Consider the following 26,568-nt stretch of genomic DNA (forward strand, 5'->3'; position numbering starts at 1 on the left):
GTTGTCCCAATTCCTCGGTCAATACCTCCTTGCACCTCTCTCCCCAAAGCAGCTAGGCCGCCATGAGATCCTTGACCCCAAGGGACTCTGCCTCTGCCAACCACTGAATACCTCCTGTGTCTATGAGATTAAAAACTTCAATAAACTCTCTCCACCAAGTCTTTTCCTTTACAAACTGTGAAATGTGTGCCATAATAATGACTGGTTTACCAACTGCCCCATTCATTGTAAGACTTCTGCTGAAGTGTCCTCTGCTATCTAACTCTCTTTACCAAATACATTGGTACCTGACAACAGCAGAAATTCATGATTTTCTCATGAAGCCCTCCCAGCCCACATCAGTTCAACCCCCCCTGCAGTCCTCACCTAGGTACCCACCAATATCCTTAATCCCCAGTAAACTCTGCAACGTACATCTATCCCCAGAATTCAAATCAAGTACCAAAGCAAGCAAGTCAGTATCTGACATAATACTGCCCACGTTCTCTTGCCCCACAAACATATTAACATCAGTACCTGTTGCTTGCTAAGATGCTGAGGATATCTAGGTCAAATTTCTCTGTCCACTTCCTAATGGCTGTTGAGGCTACTCTGTATGAGACTCTACTGCAGTCCTTCAAAATTTCCTGGCTCAGAAAAGTACAAATGCTCTATATAGCCACTTAAACAAATGTACTGACTCAGCTGTACTTGACAGGACTAAAACCAGTTCCTCCTGAAAAAAGCAAGTCTGTACAGTGGACTGTAAGTACAAATACATTATATAACAAAAGAAAGAAACTGATATCTAAGAACAAGAGGGAACTTACTCAAAAGAGGAAGAATACCCTCTGCAGCTTGAAGAAGCAGATATCTTGTAAAGTCCTCTAAGGATAGTCATGAGACTAAATTTGTATCCCTATCTAAAGACAACCATAAGGCATTCTTTAGCTATATCTGAAACCCAAAAGAGAATGCCAAACGTATAGTAGACGGTACCTGTCATACTAAACCTGAGGAAATTGCCAACCTGCTAGCTAACAGATTTGGAAATAACTTCACCCCTTATCCCCACCAGCCATACCAAAACGTATTCCAGACACCAGTTCTTTAATGAGTATATCCAAAGAACAGGTCATACAAGTGCTTTCCATGGCCAAAACCATGGCCTCCATGGAACCAGATAACATCCTAGGTTGCTTACTAAACAATCTAAAACAAGACCTAGCAGAACCACTTGGCACTTTCTTTAACCATAGACTGAGTACTGGCTTTGTTCCAGCAGAGTGAAGAAGAGAAACAATAATCCTCTTGCACAAAGGGGGTACAACAACCAACACAGGATACTATCGACCCATAAGCCTAAATAGCCATATCTGCAAGGCCATGGAAAGAATCATCATGGACCTTATCAACAAAGATACAGGCAACCTTCAAACTCTTGACCTGACTCAATTTGGTTTAGTTAAAGATAGATCTTGCTTATTAAATCTGGTGGACTTCTTTGAGAATGTCACCAAAGCCCTGGATTAGGGCAAAGCAGTACATACCGCAGATCTTGATTTAGCCAAGGCTTTTAAAACAATCTCCCACTCAGGAGTCATTGAGAAACTCTCTCATCTTGGGATTAACCCAAAAGTCACTAGATGGGTAGCCAACTGAGCCCACCTCCAGCAGTATACCAGTTACCAGTAGGGTACCACAAGGATGTGTGCCGGGCCCTCTACTGTTTGGAATCTATTTCTCTGAGGTCTAGGTAAAGTAGATGGCCTGTGGCTTACCAAGTCTGCAGATGACTGCAAACTGGGTGCAACCATTGAGATCCCCCAGTGATGTCAACATATTACAGAAGGTGCTGATGCACACAAATGATAGGAGCCAAAGTCACAGACTAAAACTAAATGCAAAAAAAAGCCTCATTATCCTTTTTAGCAAAGAAGTGGCCCCTGCTAATTATGATATAGTAGCACCCCTCTAAGCTCAAACCTAGTGGTGCAGGTCTTGGGAACACAGGGTGATAGCAATCTAAACTTCGATCACTATGGTCCATAGTGGTAAGGAAGGCATTCTACACTGTCCATCTCATAAATAAGGGTAGCCAAAACATGACTTACATGAAAAGACTGAAAACCCTGTCACTGTATTCTGTATCATACAGGCTGCTGAGAAGTGACCTGCGCCTGGCCTACAGAGCAGTCTCAGACTCTGCCCTAATGGAAATGCTGCTCATCTGCAAATCAGATGGAACAAGAGTCACTCGCTCCAGGGATCTCAACCTAGCCTGTGACATTAACAGAAGATTTTGGAGAGACAGATATGTCTCCCAGAGGTTGTCACTCCTCTGGAATAAGCTCCCACTTCACATGAATCAGAGCTCCTCAATGACCATACAACCTTGACAACTGGATGGGTGACCATAACTTCATCCTGGGGGGTGGCACTTATGTCCCTCATGGACAGGTGTAGTCAGTGCTGTTCATAGAATAGCTCTGCTTGGTGCCAGAGCCATGGGCTCAAGCTCAATGTCAAGAAATGTATAGTTATCCCCTTTGGGAAAAAACATGTACCCGTGAATTATCACATAGGTGGCAGTACACTAAACACCTATGTGTAAATAGGGGCACAGGTGGACAGTGGTCTCACCTTCAATAACCACATCACCACAACAGTCAGGAAATCCTTCTATGTGGCACACCTCATCACTAAGGGCTTTTCATCCAGAAAAAAGGAGGTCATTGTCCCACTGTACTCATCCCTCATCAGACCCATTATAGAATACAATGCCCCATTTGGTATGTACCTCATCTGCATCAACTGGAAAGGCCGCAGAAATACATCACTAAAAGAATCACAGGCCTAAAGCAGATGCCCTATGCTGACCGCCTTAAAAAACTCCAGCTATACTCAGTCACATATCGTCTACTCCGAGGCAATCTCTGCTTAACATACAAGGCCACGTCAAACCCAGAACTGCTGGACATGCTACACTTAAAGAAATCCTAATCCCTCAGAGCCACATGCTCCAGGGATCTAAATCTTGTCATCACAATAAACAAAACATGCTGGAGGGTTAGGTTCCTGACCCAGAGACTCCCCAGACTCTGGAATAAACTGCCCATACATGTCAAGCAGAGCGCCTCTTTGGCCCTTTTCAAAAGCAACCTTGATGATTCGATGGGAGAAAGGAAATTCACCCCGGGGATCATGTCAGTCACCCTGCTAGACAGGGGTCCAGGGAAGTAAATAGTGTGGGAAGAAATAGCCAGGGAATTGTTATGGCTAGGCTTCTATAGGCCCTAGGGCCGATAGCCTAGTACCAACCTATGAACCTGCTAACAATGACCATCTAGCTGTGGTCAATTACGGCACACACCTTTTTACATGGCAAGGCTTGTAAAGGCCCTAGGGCCATTAGCTTAGTAACCTCCTATGAACCTATTTGGCAGTGGTCTCAGATGCCTCTGTAACTGGATAGTCCATCTGACCACATTGCTCTGTTCTCCCCTAGATGCTTCCTGGACAGACTCTGGCAGCACTTGCCCCTTCACCCACACCCGCTGAAATAACATGTACATCTGTGACAGCAGCTCTTGCCATTTCCTTGTTAGGCCCTCCACCTGCACCATCTTGGATGAACAAATACAACAGAATATCACAACAGCTGCAGTTTTACATATTTATGTATTCATTATTAATATTATTTTCACTTTCTTTCTTTTTCTCTTTCCTTGACTGACATCTTGATGTATTGGGGAGGGAAGGGGGTTACTCCTGATACAAAGCAATGACCCTTCCACCATGGCACAATACTGACCACTCCCCCCCCCCCACTTTTAAAATATATATTACCAGTTTTTTGGGTGGGGCACCCAGCCTGCAGACTCACCTATCTTTGACCTAACCCCATACTGAAGAACAGACTACAGCATAGCCCTAACTGTACACCATACGTCTCAGCTATCCAGATTTTTGCAAGATGCCCAGATTTAGTCTGCATGTTTATGGTATAATCCTCAAGATATTTGTGGTTTTCTGGCAAATTATTAACAGCTGATCACTAACTAATGACAGATATTTGACTTTCAGACTTCATATCCTTCGGACAATTAATGCTAATGTATAATCTGTTAGTCTAACCACTTTCTTTGACACTAAGAGTAATATTTAACATCTGTCCTCATTTGGCCATTATTTTTTGCTTTTTCCAAATTCCTTGAACTAAGAGCTTAACAGTATGCTGTGCACCTCCTAGCACATCAAGTGTTCTATTTCCCTCCAGTCCCAAGTGCAGAACATCCAGATTTTGTCTCCTATTTGATCTATGCCCCATAAAATTGTGGTTATTGGGTATATCAGTGAATTGCTGAATTCACAAAATCATGACAGTCATTTGAGTTCTAGGCTGATATCTTTCAGAGAATGTATGGCTATGCAACCTTTTATTCTAGAAACTTTCTAAGTTTGTAAAAACAATATTTAAATTTGCCCACATACTTCCAAGACTACTTGTGCAATGAGGATGGCAGCTATGTCTCCAGGACAAAGTACTGCATGCCTTGCTACTCCTACCTGTGTCACCTCTATTTTGCCCACCTCTTTTTTTTTACTACTTCCAATCTGCTGCAACCTGTGAGTGGATTGCTAACAGTAATGATGGCAAGAAATTCCCTGCCTTGTAACAATTTCAACTTCTTTTTTCTTCTTAAACAGCAGCTTCCCTGGCAATGTTGAGTCATATCCATGTATCCTATCATTCGAGACAGACCACAGGATTAACTGACAAATCAATTCAAAAAGCATTAGCCAACGAAAGTAATTATTTTGTGAACATTAAACATTTTTAAAAAATATGCAAACAGGAGTAAAAGTCTTCTTTAAGATTAGTCATTTGCAATCTTTACATTCCTACAGTAATGTAATGCACACTAATGCAGAAGTTTATTTTTCTCTAAAGTTTCACAAATTTCCATATCCTGGAAGCTGAATAACCTAAACATATGTCAGAGCATTTGCTAACCAAGCATAGTAAAATTTCACATATTACCAAGAAATTTCTGTGTATTTTTGTTGACATATGTACAGAAATATAAAAATTGTGTGCTTATTCACATAATACAACATAAATAATTACACATTTCAAAATGTACAACTTATAGTATAAATATCAATAACAATTTTCTCCAGGATCACTAACTAGGGTTTCACTTATTGAAACCGTTTGTAAGTCACTTGAATTTCAAAAATTTACTGAGCACATTCAATACTGCATATTTTTATAGTTTCTAGTAAACAACTACTGTTATCTGCAGTGCAGTGAACAATAAGTGGATAATGACAATTCATTTTCTATCTCCTTCCCACCAGAACTTTTCATTCCATCCCCCCTTTCATGCATAATACTTCACAACTAAACCAAAATAAAAATAATTAGTTATCAAACTCAGCTGTGCCCACTTAATAGACTCTGCCTTAACAAAAACATGAATGTCCTTGAATTCTGGTACAAACCCACTCTTTAATGCTTTTAACTTAACATCCATCCATCCATCTTAACTTCTTCGCCCAGGAATTCTGGACAGAGAAAAATGGGACGGGGGGGGGGTGGTGGTTACAGAAGCCCAAGGCCCCTTATTCTAATTCAGGTAGAAAGTTTACTGAGCAGCATGTTTTGCATTTACATGTAGTTTCTTGACAATCTGAGGTATGAAATACTAACGTATGGCATTACTGACTCACTCAATCCTCAGTGATTTACAAGACAATCAGACATTTAACTAGGGACAAGGCAAAAGTGAGAGACATTCTGCAAATTCAAGGAAAGATGAGTGCTGTATGTGCACAAATTTCACTTAGGTGCTTCTGTGTTGTTTTGTATGTGAGTGTAACTATAGCTACCTGCACTGTAGTACATCTCAACACATGGCAAATGGCAACAACAGAAAATTATTCAGAAATGTACAAAAATACCATGATTCAGTAATCTTGACCTGCAGCAACCTCAGATCTTCTATGATCTAGAAGCAGGTTGTGGCTGGAAAAAACAGGAAGAATTGCCTTGAAGTAGATCCCCATATTTCCAGATTTAGAACTATGCTCTGGTTTAAATTCCATAAGCAGCACAGTTTCTAATGAACTAAGAACACTGTCTTTAACTCCATCTTATTTATTATTATTTATTTTATTTTACATTTGTTGACTGGGATAGTCCGACTGGATACATGTCCGTTTTCAGCAGAGGCCCAGAGAGAAAAGCTCCAAACTTACAAACAGATAAATACAAGCAAGTTACAGTATATGCACAAACATATTGTATTAATATACAAGTGACAGTCTCACATTTCAAACTTATGAAGAATACAGTAAATAGATACAAATATGTTACAGTTTTTCTCATCAAACCTATAGGTGCAGCTTATATACAGAGTATCTGTAAAGATATTACAGTTTCTCTTTTCAAACCTTTTAGTGTAAGAGGTTAGTTGCTATAAATAAGAAATTGCAGGGATATGGAAGTAGATGAGGCTTTAGTCAGGGTTAGAGCAAGGACATAACCAGTGAGTTTTAAAATACTGGGTTAGATTTTTTTGAACTGATTAAGGGAAAGGTTGAGAGTAAGTTCAGATGGAAGTTGTTTATTCTGACAACTTTTGAAGTGACTTTTGAAATGGATGTTATATTTCTCCTTCCAGTCACATAGCCGCATATCTCTGGCAATGAAAATGATGCTGCCATGTTCAGACAGTTTTCATTAGCTGAAGTGGACCACAGATGTGGTAACTGACAGGCAGGCACTGAACCAACACCTTATGGTGCTCTCCCCCAACTTGTCTTTATCATCTTTTTCTTCCTGCCAAGATTGAGCTTACTCTGGCAATTTTCAAAAATCTGATCCCTCATATGAATTTTCTGAGTGGTCTAGTTGAGCAAACATTGAAACTTTCTGAAGCAAACGGAGACAATTCCTTCCTCTTTTACCATGCTATCTATTGAGAAGTGCACTGTAGGGCTTGTGGCCTTCTTAGCAGTTTAAAGAGTTAATGGATGCAATTAGCACTAATAATTGTTAAACGACAGTCCATGGAGTGTTTCCATGCATGTTTACTTTGCAGCCTTTAGTAATGTGCTGAATAATTACCACTATTAACACCTTATCGAAGCTGTGAAAAGCTCCTTATAGCGAGGCTTCTACTGTTCATAACTAAGCTTATTTATCTTCTGAATGAATACAAAAAATCTGTATAGTCAGGTTTTAAAAGTTTTAAGTGGGCTCAACTATATTATGTTTTTGAAAGAAAGTAGATCTAGATTATTAATGGTACATTGGACTTAACGTCAAAAACAGATGCACACAAGCATTTAAGAGAAGAAGGATTCAACATGGGCTTTGCTCTAGTGAGATTTTATATCCAAGAAGCTGCTTATGTATAAACTGTCTAGAAAAAGGCACAGTTATATACCAAATATTTTTTTTCAAGCAAGTGTCTTGAGAACTGATTCCACTCTAGGATAACATATCACTGCAATGGTGACCCAGACAAGTATGACACACTAGTGCCATTATATGCAAACTTTGTAATTTAAAGTAGTTCTGATCTGCATGCAATAAATATTAAATGATCACACAGATGCACTTTGCTGTCACTCCCAGCATTCTTGTTTTCATTTTACCTGAAACTGTATACTAAACCAGCAATGATCAAAAAGATTATATTGTATGTGTAACTAGCTTAAGGAAACAATAAGTGCTTTGGAAAAAATGGTTTCTTAAAGCCAAAAGAAGACATTGTAACATTTCAAATGTGAATGTACTGATTACAATGTAAAAGTACCAGAGACTAGTGCATCAAATGTGACAAACTGAATGTTTTGCTGTAATAAATGTAATCTGGAATGCAAGGTGTATTGTTTTTAATTAAATACAATGCATATAACTGTTCCTGTCCTAAGAATCTAGTTTGGCACTACTACTGTACGGAAATATCTTCAGCCTATAGTTTTGAGTTTGACTCGAGTCATTACTGTCACATTGTGTTACCTGTGCATAAGTCACATAACCAGCCAGATAAGTGCTCTCAGATTACTCATGAAATGAAGCACTATTATTTATAGGGTTTTAGCCTGATTAGCAAACTAATAAATAATGCTGAAATATTTTCCAGTATGTAAACTAATACTAATATAATTTCAATTTTAGCTATATAAGCATAGAAAGAGGTTAAAAACAACAATGACAAAAACACCACCAGCAAGAAATCAGTTAGCCCAATGCAAGTTCACCCCATTGTTTTCACCTGAATACAGCCTTCTAGCCCTTCCTGGACTGTTCCTGCTCCCATGACTCCTCCAACATGGAGATGCTTCAGCCTGAGACCATATAGCTCATTTCCAACAAACAGAGAGTCCTAGAAAGAAAGGAAAGTTAACAGAATCTTGACAACTTCATTCATAAAGTTAGACAACAGAAGTAATAAAGGAGTATGAGCAACAAGGGCTCTATAGCCATTTGTAATGAGATCACATCTACACCATCAAACTATTAATTTTATCTGTAATGCTTAAGGCATAGACTGGAACAACAACAAAATGAAAGTTATGCACCCACCATAACAACAAATAAATAGTAAGTATGGTCCAATCTGCATGCTCTGATGCTATGGATGCTCTGGGACAGGGGGTTGTTCATATTCATTCCACTTCAGATGTAGGGACCACTGCAATGATCTAATGTGTAATCTCCCAAAGGGCACCATGAAAAGTGTTGCTGACGTACTTACTTTTGCAATGTGTTTGACCTTTTTAACATAATTTATCATATTTGTAATACATATTTATATGCACAGACTTATTTTTTAAATAATTGTGTAACATTTTCAACACATCATGGGATATTTTGATTGTATATTTAAATGGTCATTTAATTGCTTATTTAGTTCTGGTGATTTTCCTGTTAAGGTTAAAATTAAAGTGCTTAACAATTATAATTAATTTATGCAAGTTAGTTTCTAAAGCCGATGCCATATGCCACAGAGCTCTGAGGCAGAATTCTGCAACAGGTTGTGGGGAAGCATGGAAGTCTGGACCATGTAAATTTTCTATACCTGAAGAAAAACTCTGCAAACTCTGATGTCCAAAGTGCAGCCCATGAAGGTAATGCATTGAGAAGATTGTAACTGAGACTGTCAACACCTACAAAATTAATCAATCTTATCAGAGACTCATTATACAGAAGCAAATTGTTCAAACAGGCTACAGCAAGAAGTCAGTGGTCCCAGTATGGGAAGATCTCAGTCCCTCATGCACTTGGTGAACACCCTGGAGGCTGTGGTGGGACTGAAGTGCAGCCAGGGAAAACGCATGAGCTGATAATGATTTACTTCAATCCTGAACCTCTAAGAACCTTCTGGACTCTTTGTTGAGCTTAATGTGAGATGGGCATCATGGAGCTTTAAAGAGCATATTATGCCTCTTTGCGACAACCACGGTAAAATGTTTTGTACCAAGATCATTCTGAGTTTTCCTTTGCAGATGTACTGGCTTAAACCATGGTTATCCATTATATCTTGGAAGCCACTTGTCTTCTTTGACACCAAAAGAGTTGAAGTAAAATCCTTGTCCTTTCTGGTCTGGTACACCCTCTTGGATTGCTCTCTTATACAGGACGGTGAGTATCTCGGTCCTTGTCCTTTGATAGGTGGGATGTCTGGAAAGGGCATCAGTAAGTAAGTAAGTAAGTGGGTGTAACAAAAGAGAGGATGGCACTATAAACAGTGGGGAAACAGAAAGAACAAGGACTATGTTGAGTGGGCTACCTGTTAAGTCACTGACACTACTAACCTCTCAAAAGCCACAAAAGATGGCCACCAGTGTCAACACCTGTTTTCAGTGTCTTCAGCAGTGGACTGGAGGTCCTCAGGGCTGTAGGTTGGAAACTGCTTGCAGACACTGTCTGGTATTGTGCTGTACTATCTGCTGTTGCAAGCTGACCTGGTACCACTCATTGCTACAACCTGGTGTCATTTCTTTCCCAAGGACTAACACCTATTTGCTAGTAGCTCCAGTGGTAGCTGCATGGTTTTCTGGTATTGGTTTTAGATGTTCCCAGTATCTATGGTGGCCTTCCCTATGGCTTTAAAAGCCTCCTCCATTTTAATGCCAAACACAGCAGCTGCAACCCACAGACAAACTGGTATAACTAGAAGGATATGCAGTACTACTACATCACCATTGCAAGGAATTACATTTCAGAAATTCTCAGCTCTTCAGTTTATATATTATAAAAGATTTTTCCAAATGCTTTTACTCATTAGGAGAATTACCAATATTTGCAGCTCCTGCCTGACATACCCAGAGGGAAAAAATGGTGTGTGTTTTTTATTTTCTTTCTTGGTCATTTGGGAGTGTTTACTCCTGTCCTCCAAAGCATATAGCTTTTCTGTTAAAGCTCTTTGGATTTGTCAGACAGCTTATCAGAGCATTGACTGCAAAGTGCTGTGTTACTTCACTTTATGATTTTTTGTTAATTTGGTACCCACCTTCCTATTTCCCCATGACTCATATGCAACTGATCTCTACCAAACAGGAAGGATTTGACATTAAAAGTTTAATCAAAGGTATTTGAGTCTTATTTATACAGCAAGACATGCATAGCTAACTGGTCAGCCTACTGGTTGCTCTTAGCTTTACTAGCCTACAATAGGAGGCAGAAAAGATATCTATAAAGGTCAGTTGCCAGTTCAGTGATGACTGTTGCTTCATTCAGGATCAGTTTCACTTCCACTTAGATAGGTTTAGGGTCTCACATCACCCTGAAGAGCATTAAACGGATTTCCAGAGAATGAATAACTATTCCCCAGTGAGGAATACCTACACCATTCTTGTCTGGCAGATGAACATCCAGTGAAATGCCCAGAAATCAGCAGTATGTGATGTATACAATCAGGGTACATGTCATCCACTACAGCAGAAGAGATATACATACTTTCCTACTCAGAAGAATAAAAGAATAAGAAAGATTTTGCTTGAAATGGTAACTGTACTCTAATTCCTTTAGAGATGCCATCATGTAACGTTAAAAAAAAAAACAGAAATACATGCATTTTCTCCACAGGAAGTGCAACAGTGCCTTCATTGCCTTCTTATACTCAACTAGTACCCACCAATATAACTAACATACTACTTGTATTCTCCAAATGAATGAGAAAATGCTGACCAGATAAACATTCTTATTGTACCACCTTATTAGCAATCACTTTTAAGATAGCCTCAACACATGCAAAACTAAAAATGTAAGATATAACAAACCTGCCTTAAAGCCCTTACCCTCTGATCAGTCTCCTCTAGATTGCTGAGGAGTGATCTACGCCTGGCTTACAAGGCATCTGCAAACCCCACACTTATGAATCTCCTACATATTCGTAAGTCAAAGAGTACTACAAATACAAGATCTAGGAAACTGAATTTTGTCTGTGACTTAAACGGAGCATGCTGGCGAGACAGATATTTGTCCCAGATATTGCCCTCCTATGGAACAGGCTTCCCATTCATGTGAAGCTGAGTTTGTCTATTACCCAATTTAAGTGCAACCTAGACCAGTTGATGGAAATAGGAAATTTACACCAGGCCTGACACTCATGTCCCTTATGGACAGATGTAGCTTATAAATGCCTGGCCCTCAATGCCCTATTTGGATACAGGATACAGAACCCCCCCCCCCCCAACCAGGTCATTAGCCTTGTAATACTCTATGAATCTATATAAAGTAAAAACATTGGTTCTGCAGGGGTCAAGTCCACCTCCTGCACTCCACCCCCCCACATCCCCTGCTAATTACATATGCTGACTCCAAGATCTCACAATGTCAAGGAATGGCTATACGTCTCAAACTTGAGAATTGTGTACTCTCTCACATCTGTCAACCATCTATTCAGGCAACAAAATTTTGTCGACTAAACAGATTTCGATCAAAGCTAGTGTCAGTGAAATTAAATCTTACCATCCATATACATACATACATACACACGTACACATATATATATGTGTGTGTGTGTATATGTATGTATGTATATATATATATATATATATATATATATATATATATATATATATATATATATATATATATATATATATATATATATATATATATATATGGGTCTAGTTCATATGACTGAAATTTCATTTGACTGAATTTCATTTGACCTAGACTATAATATCGAATTTTCAAAATACTGAAAACTCACTTGACTGAAACTCATAATACTGAAACCTTACAATGCTAAATTTCAACATACTAAATTGTAAACCATAGACATGCACACTTACAACACCAATGACTAACTCTTTCCAGAACTTAAAAACTACTTACGTACCTCTTAACAGAAACCGGACAATATAAAACCAAACTAGGAGGAGGGACTACATCCCCCACACCCCACACACCCCCTAACTATATATACTAACTCCGGGATTGCACTACAGTGGGGAAAAGGGCACGTACGTTTCACTTACCTTACAGTAGTCTACACGCTGCCACTACTATGTTGAAATTTAGCATTGTAAGGTTTCACTATTATGAGTTTCAGTCAAGTGAGCTTTCAGTATTTTGAAGATTTGGTATTATGGTCTCGGTCAAATGAAATTTAGTCAAATGAAATTTCAGTCATATGAAGTAGACCCATATATATATATATATATACATACATATATATATATATATATATATATATATATATATATATATATATATATATATATATACACACACACACACACACACACACACACATATATATATATTTATATATATATATATATATATATCTATATATATATATATATATATAATTTTTTTTCCATTTTTTGCCTTGACTACATTGTGGGTACATTTGAATCATTCATTTTACTACTTATGCTTTTTTTTTACTTAGGATTCCTGCTAACTTAAAGCAAGGGTACAGCTAGGCATATTCTTTGTACTCTACTGAGTACATTTTTTTATACATTACTTGGAGAAAACATGGCTTTTTAGGCCATACTATATCTACATTTGTCTAAATGAATACTTCCAATAAGATTTATAGAAATAAGAGCAGACGAATACAAAACTATATTCTCTGGCTACACCCCCTGACTTAAAGTGAATTACTATTATTATTTATTATTTTACATTTGTTTACCAGGATAGTCTGTCTGGCTGCAAGCCTGTTTTCAGCGGAGGTCTGGTGAGAAAAGCTCCAGAAGTACAATTTACATAGACATTGATATAACAGGAGCAAATACATTGATATAACAAGGCAAGTACAAATATACATTGGCATGGTAGGCATCTCATCAATATTAGAGGATCAAGTAATCGTATACATTGAAATATATGTCATAAGCATCGTTTAGAGTATTGAGTTTTTTTTTTTTTTTTTTTTTTTTTTAACATAGTAGGTATTTGAGGGTAGATTTAGCTTTTTTTATTCAGGTTAGTATAGACTGAGAAAGAGGAGAGGGGGTTAGAAGAAGGAGAGACATCTGGTATATAAGTAGGGGTTCACAGATGGTTACTGTTTTTTTTTGGGGGGGGGAGTGTGGGTTGGGGAATAAGACATACAGGGGAGAGATTAGCCTGAGTTGATACAGGAGCAGATTCAGTTGCTATATAGGTGGTCTTTTAGCTGTTTCTTGATGGTTGTGTTTGTAATGTTTAAATTATGTTGGGGAATTGTGTTCCAGATTTTAGAAATATGGTGGGAGTAGAGGGTATTGTCAACCTTGTTGTTGCTTTTGGAGACTTGTAGGAGGGTTTTGTGTGTAGACTGGAGTTATCGAGCATATATTATATGGTTGGAGTAATTGTTGCAAGTCGGGGATTTTGTCTGGCTGGTACTAAGTGGTGGGTGATGAGTTCGATGTAGGTCAGGTGTTGGGGGAGTTCTAACCATTTTAATTATTGTATGGAGGACCAGTGGGGGGACCTATGTGGGGAGTTAGTGGCAAACTTGGCTATTTTGTTATAGCAGGATTTGAGTTTAGAATGTTCAGTTTTGCTAAGTGTGGTAAGGATGGGGGAGGCACAGAGTACAGTGGCTAGGAGGTGAGTTCTGGTGATGTCTAATCTAGCTTGGTTTGTAAGAAATGGTTTAATGCGGTACAGAGAGACAAGTTTGATATGAGTTTTTTTAATGGATTGAGATAGGTGAATGTCAGATTTCAGTTTGTTATCAATAACAACACCTAGTAGTTTGGTTTGGGAGGTGGCGGCTATGATTGTATTATTTGAGGAATGTATGTGAAAACAGGTTGGAAGTATGGTTGATTTGGTGGGAAGAACAAGCATCAGTTTGGTCTTGTTTAGGTTCAGTATAATGTTAGCTTTGTTTAGCCAAGATTCTACTTCTAAAAAGGATTGTTGTGTGACATCCTGTAGATGTGTGAAGGAAGATGCATTATATATGAGGGTAGAGTCATCCATGTATTGGATAACTGAGGCAAGATGGGTGGATTTGTGCAATTGGTTAGTGAATATGTTGAGAGCAGAGGGGCCTAGTATGGAACTTTGTGAGACTCCAATATTTATTTTATTTTATTTTGTTTGTTAACTTGGTAGTGTCTGACTGGGCCAGGGGCCCGTTTTCAGCAGAGACCCAGGCAGAAAAGCTCCACATTGTACAGTACAATATAATACAGGACAATAAAATGCATACAGCAGTAATTTATATACAAAGCAACTTGTGGTTTATATACAGAACAAAGCAGGTTCAAGTAAAAATTCAACAACAATGATAGATATGCAATTAAGCAGATAAATAATGAATTTTGATTAGAGTCAAATATCATATGCAGGTAACAGTTATGTGCATTGTATATATGAAGCATGTAACTGTGGCTAAATATGTCTATCAATCTGCTGATCCTAAAATAGAGCAGTGAAGGCATAGTCCAGAAAAGAGGATGAAATAAGAAAATCTGTGTAGGGTGAGGAGCATACTGAGGTTGTAGATATTAATAGGGGGTGTGTGGAGTAGGTGAACCCTATACGGTATAAGTAAAGGGTATGAGAAGGAAATTAGCCTGGAGAGGAGCAAGAGCACATCCAGTGATTAGCAAGGTGTTCCATTAGGAGGAGCTTGACCTGATGGAGGTTAGGGGTTTTAGTTATGGTATCGAAAAGAGTGTTCCAGAGTCTGGAAATTTTTCTGCGAATATAGTGAGTCACCATGAAAGTTGTGGGAGTTGAAATCCTTTAGCAAATGTTTGTTAGAAGATTTGAGAATTCTGAGATTATTATTGGGGTGGACTAAATTGGAGATAGCAGGACAATTGCTAGGTTGATTGATTATTTTGTTGGCTAAGGTTAGTTGGTGTAGTGATAAAAGGTTGGGAAGTTCCAGCCAGTTTAACTGAGAGAGAGCTGAGCAGTGGTGAGATCTGAGCGGTTGGTTAGTAGCATATTTTGCAATCTTATTGTAGCATGATTCTAGGTTGTTGAGGTCTGACTTTTAAAGGTTTGTGAATATTAGGGAGCAAAACAGTGTAAGAAACTTCTCTGTTTGGAAGATATTCAGTCCATATATTTCTAGTTAATCACTGTATATTAATCAGATCAGACAAAAGTAGTAGAAGTAGCAAACGTAAACTCAAGTCAAAACAAAACAAAAAGTAATAATAGAAAATATATAATTGTACAGCATTACTAAGTATTCGAAAGTAATCCAAGCAAGGGAGGCAGTCTGTTTCCAGTCGAAAATCCTTTATTAAGTACACAGACTTGCGATCCAAGTAAAACAAAAATAGAGTAATAATTTCCTTACAAGCTTTCTAAATATATATATACTTTTTATCAGGCATGAGAGTGGTTTATTGTGCTGTAAAACAAAGTGTTATTGGTACACATGTTAAATTCACATCCCTTCCCCCATCAGTGTGACATTCGAGCCAGTCCTGCCCTACCTAGTAGCTGTCATAATAATATATAACCCTTATGTACTTTAAATAAAATTTATGATGATGTGGTACCTCTTATTTAATCAAATTATTAAGTAGATTATTAAGTTTCCTCTTAGGTGCAACTGCAAAGATATATATTTAGAAAGCTTGTGAGGAAATTATTACTCTATTTTTGTTTTACTTGGATCGCTTGTCTGTGTACTTAATAAAGGATTTTCGACTGGAAACAGACTGCCTGCCTTGCTTGGATTATTTTTGAATACTTAGTAATGCTGTACAATTATATATTTTCTATTATTACTTTTTGTTTTGTTTTGACTTGACGAGTTTACGTTCGCTACTTCTACTACTATTGTCTGATCTGATTAATATACAGTGATTAACCAGAAATATATGGACTGAAAATCTTCCACACAGAGAAGTTTCTTACACTGTTTTGTTTTTGGACCCACTACACTGCGGTAGTGGTGCTGCGGTAGCGTTGTCGCCTCACAGTAAGACGTTGTCCTGTTCGATTCTCAGCGAAAGCATCTTCTGTGTGGAGACATGCGTGAATGGGCGTACCTTCATTGAAGGCTGTGCGTCAGGGCTAGCAACTCATCATGTAAAAATCTACTGCCAATCATTAGTGGACTGGAGTTCCACTGTGGCGACCCCTAACCAGGAAAAGCCGAAAGACACAACAACACTTTAGTGGGTTGTTTTGAGACTTTGGGGATACCACGGAGATTACTTGTTTTTTGAATATTAGGGAGCCATACAGGAGGGAGGATAACAGGTGTGAGCGGGTTGTGGAGAGTCTGGCATTTGGGGTTAGGAATGGTTTGGCTCTGTATAGGGTGCCTAGTTTAATGTGGACTTTCTTGATTGTAAGTGCAATATGTTTATCAAATTTTAGCCCATTGTCTATAGTAACACCTAAAAGTTTAGTGTGGTTAGTGGGCACTATTTTGGTGCCATTTGCAGAGGTGATTGAGAGTGGGGGGGGGGGGTAGGAAGCTTTGAGTTTTTTATTACTGAAAACTCAAATCTTTGTTTTGTTGGGGTTCAGAATGAGTTGTTGTTGGGAGAGGTATTTTTCAATGTCCTGAAAAGCTGACTGCATTTTTAGTTGGAGTTCCTGGGTTTAGGTGGCTGAACAGGTAAGAGCAGCATCATCTGCATCCCCAACTATGGATGCTAGTTGAGTAGCAGAGCTGAGATCGTTTCTAAATATGATAAAGGGAAGTAGACCAAGTAGAGAACCTTGGGGTACACCAACAGAGATGGGGAGAAGGGGGAAGTGAGGTTTCCCATTTTGTAGCCTGTTGACGGTTGGAAAGTAGGTATGGAACTAAGTTAGAGCTGAAGGGCTGAGGCCATGGGTGGACAGAGAATATTAACAGGAAGTAGAGATGATAGCTCCTGTTTCCACCTAACAGCTTGTTACCATTTGGTTAGGTAGCTGTGGAACCATGCTAGAGTAGAGTGGCTAAGGTTTAAGGTGGCTAGCTCTAACTGTGAAACTGAGTCAAAGGCCTTGGACAGGTCTAGAAAGGTAGTGGAGACAAATCTGTTTTTGGTTTCTGTGGTGGTTTACTGTGTTGGTAAACCTGAGGAGGACAGTTGTTGTGCTACGGTGGGGGCGAAAACCATGTTGTGTGTAAGAGAGGGGGTTATTGGACAGAAGGTGATTTAGGAGCTGAGTGTGGATACATTTTTCAAGTATTTTAGAGAGGGTGTGAAAGGATGGCAGTGGGTCTGTAGTTTTTGAGTTCTGTGGAGTTTCTACCTTTATGTAAGGGAGTGATGTAGGAGATTTTCCAGAGAAGGGGGGCATCGTTTTCAGTGATTGAGAGGTTGATGAGGATGGATATGGGGTATGCAATGGCTTCTGTGGCAGTTTTAAGGAATTGTGATGGTAGGTTGTCTCCGGCAAGGTTGGTGGGTTTGAGTTTTTTTAAGAAGTTTATGGTGTGAGTTGGAACAGTTTTTAAGGAGAAAGTGTTTTTGAGATTATTATTAATGGCCAGGACCTTGCATGAGGTATTTTGGTTGTATTTGATAAGAGAGTGTATTGAGTTTATGAAGAAGGAATTGATATGTGTTGCAATGTTATCCTGTCTGAGAGGGATGTGGTGGGTGTATGGGTGATATTGTTACCAAGTTGAAGGAGTTTGTTTATGGTGAACCAGAATTTATTTTGGTTGTTTTGGTGTTTTTGTTGTGCAGTGATGTAGTATGTTTTTTATCTGCTTTTATGTGGGATTTAGCTTTATTTTTTAAACTGTTTGTAGAGCTGTTGGTTGTCATGTTTTCTGTTGGTTAACCAGCATACCCATGCCTTATCCCTTTGTTTTAGGAGATCTTTGGTGTTATTTGTTAGCCATGGTGTTTGGTGCTTTTTTATTCTAGCACATCTACAAGGGGTTAAGCTTTTTAAGATGTCCAGGAAAGTAATGTTAAAGTGTTGTACAGCAGCATCTAATAGTTTTTAGGGGGAGACCAATATATTTGTTGGAGTAGGGAATGAAATGCTTGGGTATTGAATTTCTTTTTATTACGGATTAGTCAGTAGACTGTCTAGCAAATAAGTGGGCAGGTGGTCACTAATGCTGTTGGGCAGACACCCTGTTTGGAGGGATGTGGGAGATTTGTTAGTGAGGGTCCAGTCTAGAATTAAATATCTGTTAGAAGTTTTATCTATTCTGGTGGGTTCTTGTATGGAAGAAGCCATGTAGGTTTATAAAGTTAGAGAGGTTATTGGTGGCATGGGAGGTTCAGTCTGTATTGAGGTCTTCCATTATGATGGCTTCTTGGTGGTAGGTCAAGGATAGTCAATGGAGGATATCTTCAACTGTAGTTGAAATTTCTCCTGAGGGATATAGATGGCTACTATGATCAAGGTTTTGTTTTTATTAATGTTTAGTTTACTGAGAAGTATTTTGGTATTGTTGAATAAAGGAAGATTGGTGTTAATGAGTTCTAGTAATAGGTTTTGTTTGAACATTACGGCTACCCCACCTCCCCATTTAATTTGATGGTCAAGTTGGTATAGGTTGTATCTAGGGGATAGGATTTTATTATTTTTGATATGTTGTTTGAACCAGGTTTCAGTCAGAATGGCAATGTCAGGGGAGTATAAATCTAGCAGAGAATGGAGGTCATAAACTTTATTTACTATACTTCTTAAATTTATGTAAAGGAACAGGAGACAGTGTCCTTTGGGTTGAGAGGGGATGATGGGGGGGGGGGGGTTATGTGGGAAGTGTGTGGAGGTTATGTTTTGATTGAATTGAGGGTCAGGGTTGGGGTGGATATTGCCACTAAGTTGTAGTTGTGGTAATATGCTGAGTATAGTTTTTATATATCTATCTAGTACTTTGTGGTTTGTGGGGACAGCTTCAGCTTTAGAACTGGTTTTGTGGTATTTGAGTGGAACGTAGCTTGTGTGGGTAGTGTTGTGGAGGTTGGCTGCAATGTAGAGGTTGTTAAGGGGGTAGAGGAGTGGGATAGTAGTTGTGGAGTTATGGGGTGTTGATTGTTGATCTGGGTGTGGAAGTATGTTAGGAGGTAGAAGAAGTTTAGTGTGAGTAAGTTAACTGTGTGAAAAGATAGGATTTTTAGTGATGAATGTTGGGGTGATTGTGACATAGTGTATCTTGATTATGTGGATATATGGTTTGAGAAGCAATGTAGGAAAGGAGGTGATAAAGGAGCTTAGGTTTTAGGTGTTTGAGTATGTAGGGAATTTTGCAAATGAGAGTGAGTTGTGGAAGAATAGGGGTGTGTGTGTAAGGGGAGGGGAAAGATTGGCTTGGATAAGTATAGCTTGGGTAGAGGGTAAGGGGGGGTAAGATGTGATGGGATGATTGTTGCTGTGGTAGGGGGGGTCTAATAGATGTTAACTGGTTGGCTTAGAATGTAGGGTGTGGTAGTTAGAGGTAAATGTTGGAGTAGTGGGGTCGAGTGGGAATTGGGGGCAGGGTAGGGAAGTGAAGTAAGCCTAAGTGTAGCGAGGCGAATGGCGCTGGCCGAGCCAAAGTCGACTATACAGTCAGGAACAATCAGTCACTTTGTTGTGTAAAGGAACAAGGAAGAAAACAACACAGGAATTCCAGCCAAACAGAGAACTTTATATCAAAAAATATATCCCTATACCAACGATTGAGAAAGGAGATTAAAACATAAAGTCAATCTCTAAGGCGAAAGGGCTAAGGAAAGCTAGGAGACCAACATAATAATTAAGCACTAAGAGGGAAGCACCAGGGGGTGAGTTCCAGTAGTGTGCACTTCCGGCAAGTTCTAGTGCAAGTGTACAAACAACAAAGTGGTAAAAATAAGCAAACATACACTGTGGATGCTTTCTTTAAGTAGGTAAGGACAGTCGTGGTTTTGAAATGGCGGTACTAGCTAATTGGAAGTTAACTGGTGTGCAGGAAAAGAAAGGGCACCATTGATGCTTCCGTTAAGCAGGTAAGGTATTATATTATATTATATTATATTATATTATATTATATTATATTATATTATATTATATTATAAGATCATTATAAATTATTTTCTGTTGGTTGTTTTATATGTTCAAACACTTTTGATTTTCAGAATCATGGTTTGTACATGTAATGTACATGGAACAATGTAATCAACACAAAAAAATCAAATGTGTGCAAAATATTTACACCGTGGCTTGTTCTGAAGATGACTGCATAGAAGAAAGTACTATTTGTCCATATTTTTGCTTAATAAAAAGTACTGACCTTATTAACTCTGCCAGCCTCTAGGTGAAGTGCTGGTGATTATATCTGTTGCTACATTAACTTTATCAAGAAAATAATTACTATGAACTAATTTTTCAGTTGAGTAAGTATTTGTTGTCATTAAGCAATTATCTTTGATTCAAAGGTGCAAGTATCCCAGTAGTTTGTACAGCAGCATTATTGTGGGGTGCTGCTATAACTTGCCAATGGGCTGTAATGGGTTAAAAAAACATTTTACTACATTAAACTGATGTCATAATTGTTTCTGAATTTAGCTACTGAAAAATTCTTTAGACAGATATTCTGCAGATGATTAAAAGTTACAAATATGAGATTTTGACAAATGAACAACACTTAGAGAATCATATGTACATGGGGAAAATATTAAAGTGCAAACACTTTTCCAAACATTTAAATATGACAGTTCTTTGGTGGCCTGCCTCAGCCATCTTTTCTGTATTGCAAAGATACTTTGTATTCCTGTTGCTAAGATCACTGTAATCAATAGCAAAGGATACAGAAAAAAATACAGACCTGATACAGTCCAAAGTCAATGTTGATTGCAACCAAGTATCGTGTATCCCGTCCACTCCGAATGTCTCGCAGCTCCAACTGAAGGTCGTGCCATTTCCCATCATTTACCAGCACCTGATCCAAAAGGAGGTCCACAGCATGGCTTGCACCCCGGTTGATAACAACTAACAAGTGGCCCAGGTGCAACTGCAAAGAAATGTGCAGATACAGCAATTATAATTATGTTGTATTCTGTTAATTGCCACAAATGTACATAGATAATTATAATTACATTATTTTATGTTACATACTACATGTCTTCACAAATAATTATAAATACATTGCATTGTATTACATGCTACGTATCTTCACAGATAATTATAATTACATTGCATTGTGTTACATGTTGCACATCTTCACAGACAATTATAATCACACTGTAATGTGCTACATGCTATTCATCTTCACAGATAATAATTATGCTGTGTTTCATTACATGCTACACATCTATACATATAATTATATTGTACTGTGTTACATGCTGCATATTTTCACAGATAATAATGTATTGAGTTACATGCTGCACGTCTTCACATTTAATAATTATGCTGAATTGAGTCACATGCTGCACATCTTCATAGATAACTATAATTATGTTGTATTGTGTTAAATGTGGCACATCTTCATAGATAACTATAATTATGTTGTATTGTGTTAAATGCTGCGCATCTTCATAGATAACTATAATTATGTTGTATTGTGTTAAATGCTGCACATTTTCATAGATAACTATAATTATGTTGTATTGTGTTAAATGCTGCACATCTTCACTGATAATTATGCTGTGTTGTCTTACATGCTGCACATCTTCATAGACAGTTGTAATCATATTGTATTTGTTTTGTGTTACATGCTACACTGCTTCACAGCTAACTATAATTACACTGCATTGTGTCACATGCTACACATCCCCACAGATATTTATAATTAAATTTATTGTAGCATATGCTGCACATTTTCACACACAATTATAACTACATTATATCATGTGACATGCTACACATCTTCACAGATAATTATAATTAGGTTGTAGTGTATTACATGCTACACAATTATAGTTATATTGTATAGTATTGTGTTGCATGCTACACATCTCCACAGATATTTATAATTAAATTAATTGCATTGCATGCTGCACCTCTTCACAGACAAATATAATCACATTGTACTGTTACATGCTACACATCTTCCCAGATAACTATAAATGTATTATATTGTGTTATATGCTACACATCTTCGCAGATAATGTACAGTATACTCCCTCTTATCTGGCCTCCTTTTAACCGGTCTTCAAATTTCTGCCATAGCAATAGCAACAGACATCAGAGAAGAACATACTTCTGCCTCCTCTAGGCACTTCGGAAGATCTCAGCTTATTGTTTTAATCTTAAAATGTTAAAATATTGAAACAAAAATTAACTGCAACTCTGACTTCAAACCAGTGACAAGTGGAGTACCACAGGATTCAGTCCTGGGAGGTCTCCTGTTTGGTATCTACTTCTCTGAAATACAGGCTAACACAGAAGGCCTTTGGCTAATGAAGTTCACAGATGACTGCAAACTAGGAGCCATAGTCAAGTCCCCAAATGATGTGGACATCCTACAGAAGGGCTTCACTAAAACAGATGCCTGGTGTCAGAGCCATGGCCTCAGTCTCAATGCCAAAAACTGCATTGTCATCCTCTTTGGTAAAAACTCTGTACCCATGAACTACCACATAGGTGGCAGTCTAATTAATGCCGAATGTGTGATAAGAGACCTTGGGACTCAGGTGGACAGTAGTCTCTCCTTTGATAATCACATCACCACAGTAGTCAGGAAATCCTTCTACATGGCACACCTCATCACAAAAGGGTTCTCATCCAAGAAAAAAGAGATCATTGTTCCCCTCTACTCAACACTCATTAGACCCATTATAGAGTACAATGCCCCTTTTGGAAAGTACCTCACAAGACATCTGCAGCAGCTGGAAAAGCCACAGAAGTACCTCACTAAGAGGATTACTGACCTCAAACAGATGCACTACACTGACCGTCTCAAAAAACTCCAGCTTTACTCCTTAGCATATAGCCTACTACGAGGTGATCTCTGCCTAACATATAAAGCTATGTCAAACCCAGAGCTACTGGACATGCTACACCTAAAGAAATCCCAATCCCTCCGAGCTACACGCTCTAGGGACCTAGACCTTGTCACCACAATAAACAGGACAGGCTGGAGGGATAGATTCCTGTCCCAGAGACTTCCCATACTCTGGAACAAGCTACCCATCTATGTCAAGCAAAGTTCCTCATTAGCACTCTTCAAGAAAAATCTTGATGAGTGGATAGGAAATGGGAAATACAGGTGCATATCATAAGTCCAAACACACAAATGTCCGAACTCCAAACCTTCGAACTGGGAAGTTCAAAGTCTAAAAATAATGAAGCCGTGGAACATCAATTTTTTTCCCAGGGAAAGAATTTGGTGGGCCGTTTCCATGGCTTTGCTATTTCCTCCACTGTGGTGCGATGTCGGAGTTGGTATATTTAAGTGGGGGGGGGGGGGTGAAGTCCACCACATTAGTAACAGTATGTAGTGTCCGTGTTTTTCCACGTTTCGTACCGGAACAGAGACTTTTTTCCCCTGGGAAAAAAATCGCTGTTTTGAGTGTTCGAAATTTTTAGTTTTCAAACTTTTGGGTTCGATATTTACATATTCGATTATGTGATATAGACCTGGAAATACACCCCGGGGATCACTTCTGTGGCTCTGCCCGACAGGGGTACAGGAAAATAACTTTCTTGGATGGCGTAAGCCAGGGAACCTTATTGCCTAGGCTTGCCCTTGGGTCGATAGCCCAGTACCTACCTATGAACCTATGAACTTATATTGCAGGTTCATTTTTGACTTATAAATTCTTTCTGGTTTTCTGAACTATAAATGCTATTTTGTATGTTTTTCTGATTAACCAGCCATTCGCTTATCCAGCCTAAGTTCCAGTCCCAGTGAGACCAGATAAGAGGGATTCTACTGTACTGTCTGTGTAGTTCAGTAAAATTCAGACTCTGAGTTCTTTTCCTTTATTTCTAGCTCTTTTTCCCACTGCAGAGAATTCAGCTTGAAGCTGTGAATAAAGATAACCTATTTTTCCATTTCTCTTTCTGTAGTGACCCATTCAGGAATCTTCTTACGCCAACATCAATACACTTTCTTCTACCATTAAAACTTTTATTGTCTTATTCCTTTGCTTACCCCTGAAGATGGAGAGTTGACCAATGAAAAATCAGTTATGGGATCATAACAACATCAGGGGAATAGGATTATGAAACTTAGTCACAAAAAGAGAAGCATGGTGAGATGGGAACTAGTTCCACTGCTTTCTGCTGGAGATACAGTTTGGGTAATTATGCAGTGATGTTTGATATCTGTTCAGTCTGCAGGTATACTGCACTGACATTACATCATAAGTCTATGTCAGGTAGGACCTGCCATAATCCCAGCCCCTATAGAGAAAAACAGCCAAGCTTTAAGTCCATGTTAAAGACTTCAAGTTCATTAACAGGTGATAACTTAGAATTGTACATGGGTGTTTTACCGTTACTCCAATGTATCAGATGAGATTTAACCTATTATGTCTGTGCTAATATTAAACTGAATAGGCATGAGAAAATATGCTATCCATTTTGTGCCAGTTATTGATTTACTGCATGCCTATTCATAAACTAATGATGACTTTTACAATAAGACTAAAATATTTTTAAATTCAGTATCACACATCACAATCTTTTTTCCCCAGAGAATGAAAATGGGTCCATCTTCAAACAATAATATTGAACACGCTGTTCAACCTCAGCCTCTCCGCAGGCTACATGCCCATAGAATGGCACACAGCAATGGTTATTCCGCTCTACAAAGGAGGGGCCAAAACTGACCCTGGTAACTATCGCCCCATAAGCCTGACTAGCCTGATCTGCAAGGCTATGGAGAACATCATCATGGAACTCATTAACAAAGACATTGGGAACCTCCAAACACTTGACCCGACCCAGTTCGGCTTTGTTAAGGGCAGATCATGCCTACTAAACATGGTTGACTTCTTCGAGACAGTCACCAAGGCCATAGATGAGGGAAAAATGGTTCACACAGCCTACCTTGATCTGGCTAAGGCGTTCGACACCATTCCTCACTCGGGTATTATAGAAAAACTCACCAGCCTGAACATAAACCCCTATGTCACGAGATGGGTTGCCAACTGGTTTACAGACAGAACTCACACGGTAAGAATAGCAGGCTCCAGGTCCGACTCTAAACCAGTCACAAGTGGTGTCCCGCAAGGCTCGGTTCTGGGACCCCTATTGTTCAGCATATATTTCTCAGAAGTACAGGCAAACACAGGAGGACTATGGCTAACCAAGTTCACCGATGACTGCAAACTGGGAGCCATAATTGACTTTCCGGCTGACACGGACATCCTTCAAAAAGGCTTTACTGAGACAGACACCTGATGTCAAAGTCATGGCCTCAAGCTAAATGCCAAAAAAATGCATAGTCATCCCGTTTGGGAAAAACAAAACACCCACAAATTACCACATAGGTGGCAGCCCCCTTAATACAGAAGAGTTAATAAGAGATCTGGGGACCCAGGTAAATAGTAAGCTCTCCTTTGACAATCACATTGCCAAAGTAGTTAGGAAACCCTTCTATGTGGTCCATCTAATTACTAAGGGGTTCGCATTTAGAAATAAAGAGGTTATAGTGCCCCTCTACTCGTCACTCATCAGGCCCATCATAGAGTACAATGCCCCATTTGGGAGGTACCTCACAAGACACTTCCAACAGCTGGAAAGACCACAAAAGCACCTCACCAAGAGGATTACTGGCCTCAAACATATGTCCTATGCAGCCTGACTGAAAAAACTCTGTCTGTAGTCAGTGTCATATCGCTTACTCAGAGGTGATCTCTGCCTGACTTACAAAGCCATGTCCAACTCAGAACTGATGGACATGCTCCACCTAAAAAAAAATCCAAGTCACTGCGAGCCACACGCTCTAGTGAGCTAAACCTCACCACAACAATAAATAGAACATGCTGGAGGGATAGATTCCTGTCACAGAGACTTCCCATGCTTTGGAACAAAATTCCTAACTACATTAGGCAGAGCCCCTCACTAACACTCTTCAAGAGAAGCCTTGACGAGTGGACGGGTAACAGAAAATACACCCCTGGGATCACTTCATTGGCACTGATTGACAGAGGCTCAGTTAAATAATTGATGGGGTGGCGAAAGCTGACACACTCTGGCTAGGCTTATAAATGCCCTCGGGCAGATAGCCTAGTACCTACCTATGAACCTATGAACCT

General features: G+C 38.9%; 1 protein-coding gene across 3 annotated transcripts in view; it reads right to left on the bottom strand.

Annotated features, from left to right (window-relative positions):
- Positions 1-26,568, bottom strand: part of CELSR3 (cadherin EGF LAG seven-pass G-type receptor 3) — a 1,979,827-nt gene that overhangs the window by 551,281 nt on the left and 1,401,978 nt on the right. For all 3 annotated transcript variants that reach the window (XM_044078523.1, XM_044078522.1, XM_044078524.1), the window contains exons 10-11: positions 21,186-21,371; positions 8,271-8,381 (exon numbers count right to left, since the gene is read on the bottom strand). In XM_044078523.1, the coding sequence (XP_043934458.1) occupies positions 8,271-8,381; positions 21,186-21,371 (297 nt within the window). The remainder of the gene's footprint in view (positions 1-8,270; positions 8,382-21,185; positions 21,372-26,568) is intronic.

Source organism: Protopterus annectens, chromosome 7.part1, assembly GCF_019279795.1.
Source record: "Protopterus annectens isolate FY-2018-M chromosome 7.part1, PAN1.0, whole genome shotgun sequence".
NCBI classification, from domain to species: domain Eukaryota; kingdom Metazoa; phylum Chordata; order Ceratodontiformes; family Protopteridae; genus Protopterus; species Protopterus annectens.